The sequence below is a fragment of the Nestor notabilis genome, unplaced genomic scaffold, assembly GCF_000696875.1.
Source record: "Nestor notabilis isolate BGI_N333 unplaced genomic scaffold, ASM69687v1 scaffold12538, whole genome shotgun sequence".
NCBI classification, from domain to species: domain Eukaryota; kingdom Metazoa; phylum Chordata; class Aves; order Psittaciformes; family Psittacidae; genus Nestor; species Nestor notabilis.
Window position 1 is genome coordinate 47020 of NW_009941149.1, and position 6693 is coordinate 53712.

Below are 6693 nucleotides of genomic sequence, written 5' to 3' on the forward strand. Positions count from 1 at the left end.
ATGAGGAGCTTCATCTTTGTCCTCACGCTGGGCATTTTCTCATGTTCAGGTAAGCTGCTCAGATTGGAGTCCTGGCTTCCTTCTTACAGTGGTTTAGGAAGCCCACAGTGAACCTCTAATGGAACTGTGCCTCCATCTCAGGGTTTCCAGTGTACGACTATGATCTCCCTGTCACAGAAGAGGCTCTCAACGCTTCCATTGCAAGGATCAATTCTCAGTCATGGGGGACAAACCTGTATGGTGTTGTCAGGAGCCACGTCACCAGAGTAAGTGCAGAAACAACCAACGTTCCTTTACCTGAAATATGCTTTGCTCTGGTGGAAAACTCCTTTTTGCCCAATCCTGAACCCCCAAACTTAGTTGGAGTTTTCTGATGCTGCTTGGAAAGAGGGTGGGTTTGGGGTATTATCTGAAATGATGGCTTTAGGAATCAAAATGCTCCTTGTATGTTGGTTTGTAGTTAAAAATACCAAGCTCCGATTTCCCACCCCTGGAATAGAAATCTTTGGGGGTTGTCTTGTAAGATTTTCTTCCAAACTGGTGATTTTAGACACCTCAAGCTAATTGCTTTGCCTGGGCAAACCAGGTTACTGCATAGTAGTAATTTGTACTACGCAGTAACTACATAGTACCCTGGTTCATCTGAAGGTCTAAGCTGAATGTTCACACTGCAAATAAGATGCCACCACAAACACATTCATGATTCTTTCTCCAATCTTTATTTATGTCGTCTGTCTCTATGCGTCAATTCTGGTTTCAATCTCCTAGTGTCTAAATACAGCCAGGAAACTCTTCATCTGTTTTAATTTGCATTGCTAAGAATGATGTTGGATACCCGGAGTTAAGGAGTAACATACTGTAACCATTCTGTTTCTATAGATGGCATTTATCAAGTCTTCTGCAAGAATGAATGACAAGATGACTCTGGGATTGATCTAGTTTGGGAAAGAAAAGTACATGAAAGCAGTGGGGATTTGTTGTTTATTGGGGTTTGGGTTTTGGTTTCGGTGGGGAGTGGGGTGAGTCTCGCATCTTGAGCTAAAACTTTGCTTAGACTGCCCATGAGGCACCTGAGCAAACAACAGAAGACTCTATTAACTGCATTAATTCAATTGCCTCCAGTCATGGGATTTACTTTCCAAGCTTATTTACTTTCACAATAGGCTTCCCAGCAGTCTAGATATTTAAAGCAGAGCTGTTGGCACCCTGGTTCCCACAGAAGATGGGGTAGCACACAGGGGTAATGCTATGCTTATCTACCTTTGGCAGCTGTAAGTCCCCCCAGCTGACTGTGAGCAGTAGGAGGATCCTGCAGTGGCTGTGGGGATTCAAGTGAGACCCCCATGGGAAGCTGTTCTGTGTTGCTGACTAAGAGAGAAATTCCTGAGCACAATAAACCAGACTTTCTCACACACAGTAATCTGCTCTGAATTGGGCACTGAGCCATCGTGCCCTGATGTCGACTTCTGCTTGACAAAGAAGCAAGGTTGCCATGTAGCAGGCATAGAGGAATGACAGGCACTAATTACGTATTGTCTTGACCTTGCTTTGACCAGGTTGACATGTGGAACAGTGATGCCTACAGACTAGAGCTGCAGTTCAGCATCCGTGAGACTGTGTGCACGAAAGCATCAGGGAGAGACCCCTTCACATGTGACTTCAAAATTGGGCCTTTTGTGGTAAGTGAATGTGAAACCCCAAATTGATGCAGGATAAAGGACTTGGGGGTGTTGGGTGATGAGAAACTGCCAGTGACCTGGCAGGACATGGCTGGTTTCTGGGCTGCACCCCCAGAGCGTGAGCAGCAGCTCAGGGAGGGGATCCTGCTCCTCTGCTGTGCTCTGGGGAGACCTTAGAGCAGCTCCACTGCCTAAAGGGGCTCCAGGAAACCTGGAGAGGGGCTTTGGACGAGGGATGTAGGGACAGGACAAGGGGAATAGCTTGAACCTGCCAGAGGGAAGTAGTTTACTCCATGAAGAGGGGGGCAAACGTCTCTTTGAGTATCGCTACTCTTGAGCTAAACAGCTTGTATGTGTGTGTAAGGTGGGATAACATGAAACTGATGGTCACTGCCAGGTTTCCTTTAAAGACACAAGGGTTGGCTGCTGTGAAGTTATCACTGTATCCTGAGCAGCCACCAGCCCTCTTCTTTTCTTTTTGGGGAAATACAGTATGAAAGATAGTGTGAGGACCTCTTTCTTTTCCAAACTTGGGTGCAAGTTTTGCTGGAGCTTCTGTCAAATCATAGAGGCAGCTTCTTTGAAGGTAGTTTAACCTCTAGAGCTGGAGCTGCTATCAGCATAGCCCTGACAGCCCTTGTGCTTGGTGATGCCAGAGCCATGAAAAGGAGTTAGAGAATTTCTTACACCTCAAGCAGGCTGAAGGCTTCATACAACTAACATGTAATTGTGGAGCAATAACTTGGGTGTAGTCATGTGCCGCCAGAATATATTTACCTGGCTGCAGTCTGCTCCAGTAAAGTGAGAGGTGTATGATCTTCCTCTTGGAATTTAATCCCTGTACAAGTTCCCACCCCCAAGGAAGGCCCTGTGAGAGGGTTTGTCCTGTGGATTTGCTCTGTTTTGATCTGTTACAGCCAACCACTTTCTGCAGAAGTGTTGTGGAAGTCTCCGGTGAGCTCATCTCCAACGTTGTGGTGCAGTGCCATCGAGGCACATCCAGCTCTGAATCACTGAGCAGTGAGGAGGTAAGGGAGGAGAAAACTCAGGTTTGCTGCTTGGGGGAGCAGAAATTCTGCTCATCCTCTCCAGAGGAGGTCAGGGGTAGCTGTATGAACGACAGCTCCTGCTGCAGCTGGAGGTTTTGATCAGAAGACTCAATGTGGTTTGCAACTCAGCTGTCTCCTGTAATGCTTCACTTGCCATCAGCTGAGAGGTTTGACTTTGCCTGATGGATGCCTGGGGAGAGTGTGAATCTCTGCAGCAGTCTGGCACATCCACCAGCTCCAACACTCCTTCACTGACACAATGCCTGGAGAAAAGGGATTGACACATCTTAGATGGAAACAAATACTGCTGACTCTGGCTCTGTTACCAAAGCCAGCCCCCAGCTGAGCATGTAATCATGGTACAGCTGAAGCACATTTGCTCCATTGAGATTTGTGTGCCCCTTTTGAGCTCTTGTTTGGGTTTTAAGGTGTGATTAAATGCCAACCCAACCTGTGAACTCCTCCAAGCTGTGTTCACATCATGCTCGTGTCTGCTTTCTCCATGAACTGATACCTGAACCTGGGCGCCTGCACTTACAGCACAGCTCTGCAGTGGGTGTTGTCCTTGAGGATCATATGCAGGGAGCCAGGATGCTTTCACAAGCAAGGTGCCAGAGGATATGGAGAGCCTTTTTTGGGGGGAAGTGCGAGTGACTGGATGAATAACTTGCAGCAAATGGGATTCTTTGTCACCTTCCCTTGCTTTGAATTGCCAAACTGGCTTCTCATGTAGTTTTATTTTTACATCTTTGTTGTTCAGGCTCTCTATTCACAAGCAGCTAGTGAATGCACCACAGGAAGCCTTGCTCTGCAGAGCAGAAAGGCTGCATGTGAAGCACTGAAATATGTACCACAGTCTTGGATGCTCAGCCTGTCCTCTGTGGGTTAAGCATAACTCTTGTTTAATAGGGCACTCGGTATAAACACTTGCTTTTACAAGCAGACATCTTCCTGCAAGTCGTCTTTAGCTGTCACTTAAGATTCAGTCCTGCTGCCAATATTCCTGCAGGGGAATATATTTCCTGCAATGTTAATAAGGAATAACTGCCAAAGGGAATTATTGCATGTGAAAAGGAAAATATTTCTTTCTGCAAAGGCCTGCAGCAAATGCACTGTAGCTCTTGCTCTAGAGCTGTAACTCAACCTGGCTGAGATGATGTGGTTGTAGCTCCTGTAGGCTGGTGGCATTCGAGTAGGAGAAGGAATTGTGACTGGCTGAGGCTGGGCTCATTTTACTTGGATAGAGACCAACAAAAGGAGAGTATAGAGAGCTTTTAAAAGAGTAATTTGGGCTAAATGAGTCACAAAGGTGCCCTGTGTGACTGCAGCAGACTAACTGCTCTGCAGGTTCTGCTGTCCTGGCTGGAGAAGGTCAGGTAAGGGATTTGGACTGCCTGCAGACTTCCTTGGCACCATCAGTGCTTTGCAATAGTATCAGCAGTAATCTTGTTTTCAGAGAAGTGAATAATGACGTTTGGGCTGACTTCAGTGATCACACAGTACCTGGGGAAATGGAGGAGAGGGAGACTTCTGATCAGGTTTTTAAAGAAACATCTTTCATTTACAGTTTATGTACCTGCCCATAATGAACCCCAACAGGCGAGGGAGCAGTCACAGAGAAGGTAAGCCAGTTCTGCCTCTTGGATCATCTGCTTGGAACACCTGAAGGTCATCCATCTGAGGGACAGCAAGAGATGGAAGGCCAGCAGTTTGCTCACAGCCAGCTGCTTTTCCCATTGCAGAGGGGTGTCTCACTGAGGAAGGGGTGAGGGCAGTGGGTGTGAAGTAGGGCAATGCTGAGGCTCTGTATGTCTGTATATGTGTTTTCTGGATTGCCAGGTTTGTGCTCTTGTAACTGGGCTGCATCCCCAGCAGTGTGAGCAGCAGGATGAGGTAGGGATTCCGGCCCCTCTGCTCTGCTCTGGTGAGACCCCACTCGCAGCACTGGGTGCAGGGCTGGTGTCCTCAGCTTAAGAAGGGCATGGAGCTGTTGGAGCAAGTCCAGAGGAGGCCACGAGGGTGATCAGGGGCTGGAGCAGCTCCTGTATGGAGACAGGCTGAGAACATTGGGGTGTTCAGGCTGGAGAAGAGAAGCTGCTGGAGACCTCAGAGCAGCTTCAGTGTGTGAAAGGAGCTACAAGGATGCTGCAGAGGGACCTTCATCAGGGACTGGAGTGATAGGACAAGGGGTGATGGGTTTAAATTGAACCAGGGGAAGTTCAGGTTGGATCTAAGGCAGAAGCTGTTCCCTGTGAGGGTGCTGAGGTGCTGGCACAGGGTGCCCAGAGAAGCTGTGGCTGCCCCATCCCTGGTAGTGTTCAAGGCCAGGTTGGACACAGGGACTTGGAGCAACCTGCTCCAGTGGAAGGTGTCCCTGCTCGTGGCAGGGGTTGAAGCTGGGTGAGCTTTAAGGTCCCTTCCAGCCCAAACCAGGCTGGGATTCTATAATGAGTACTTCTGTGCATCCTCGAGGTTGTTTTGATGTGGAGTGCTGAATGAGTGCATGCTTGAAAGTACACAATGCTCACATATGTCTCCATGTTCTTTTTTTCAAAGACATATTTGCTCCTGAAGCCTTCCCTTCAATGGGAAGAGGCAGCAGCCACGGACACTGGCATAAACCCAGCTACTTCAGCTCTGACAAGATGGAATAATACCCTTTGGGTGAGTGAAATTCGAAGTGTAGCTTTTATGCAGCTTTTGCAGCAGGCTGGGCAATGACTGCTCGGGATAAAGGACCTCTTGGAGAATGTGATTCTTGGCTGTGAACATGTTCAGTGCTATTTAACCCTAAGCATTTGTAGGATGTGCTTCTGGGGAAACTCAGTGCCACAAACAGCACTACCACCACCATGGATGGGAATGCCTGTGGACTGCCCTGGCCATGTGTTGGCAAAGAGTTGTTGGATGGCCCCATTCATTCAGCAAGTCACCCACCACCTTGTGCTGGTGCTCTGGCATCTTGTATCTATTTGTACTGCAAACTCTTGGGTGAATGGCCATGTCTTTGTGCTGAATCTAATGCAATAGGGTCCCAAGGCCACACAGTTCAGCAAACAAATATGGAAGGTGTAATATGGTATCTGGGAGAACCAAGATGAGGTTTACTCAGGGCAAGTGTTTGTTGCAGAGAAGCTGTGAAGGAGATGTTTGAGTTGATGAGAATGATGATAAAAGGCATTCATGCTTCAGTGGAGCTGGCAAGGTCTATCCTACACAAACCACCTTTGCTGTGCTACTTCTGAGGCTTTAGGTGGGAGCAGCTCTAATTGCTGCTGATATTCCACCTGCTGTCTGATGGAGTTAATCTAAAGGGAAGTGCCTTTGAAAGAGATTGAGGAACACAGAATGGAGGATGTTCTTTGGCATGCAAACCAGTTCTAAAGTAGCTGGGAAAAGAAGAGGAAATCACTTAGCACTATGCCTTTGTGATTAGAAGGGTTTGCACACACGCTTGGGTACATCTCATTAGCAGGTCTGTGTCCTTGTGGAGAGTGCCAGAACTGAATGCTCCATGTGTGTGGAGCTCAATTCAGGCCTGCTGCATTGGGAACACAGCAGCTTTAGATGACTCACCAAAAACTAACACGCGTTACTCATAAGCACATCCGTGGTAAATCTGTATGTGCTGAAGGAGATGTAACCCCTACTCTCCTTGAATTTAGATATGAAAGGAAAACCCAGTCATTCTGCTAAGGCAGGTCTTTGTTTGTCAAAAGGATTTCATTAAATCCATATGGTATTTTAGTTTATCTGTGAGCCAGTAAAGGTGATAGGCTGCTTTAATCACTGCCTTTCCTCCCATAGAAACCTCCTACTTCCCTAAGTGTATTTGAACTTCCTTGAGCATATTGCAGTGGCATTCTGGTGTGCACTCTGTGTCTTTCTGGGTACCTTTCATCTAAGGAGAGATGGTGTGGAAAGACTGAGGCTTACTGAGGAGTAGCCTCTCTCAGCCTGGCTCA

General features: G+C 47.5%; 1 protein-coding gene across 1 annotated transcript; it reads left to right on the forward strand.

The window, feature by feature from the left end:
- On the forward strand, positions 1-5382 carry SPP2 (secreted phosphoprotein 2, 24kDa). Its single transcript, XM_010020725.1, has 6 exons — positions 1-49; positions 142-266; positions 1557-1679; positions 2597-2707; positions 4296-4350; positions 5285-5382. Exons 1-6 carry the CDS (start codon positions 1-3, stop codon positions 5380-5382), a joined length of 561 nt encoding a protein of 186 aa, XP_010019027.1.
- Positions 5383-6693: the final 1311 nt, after the last annotated feature.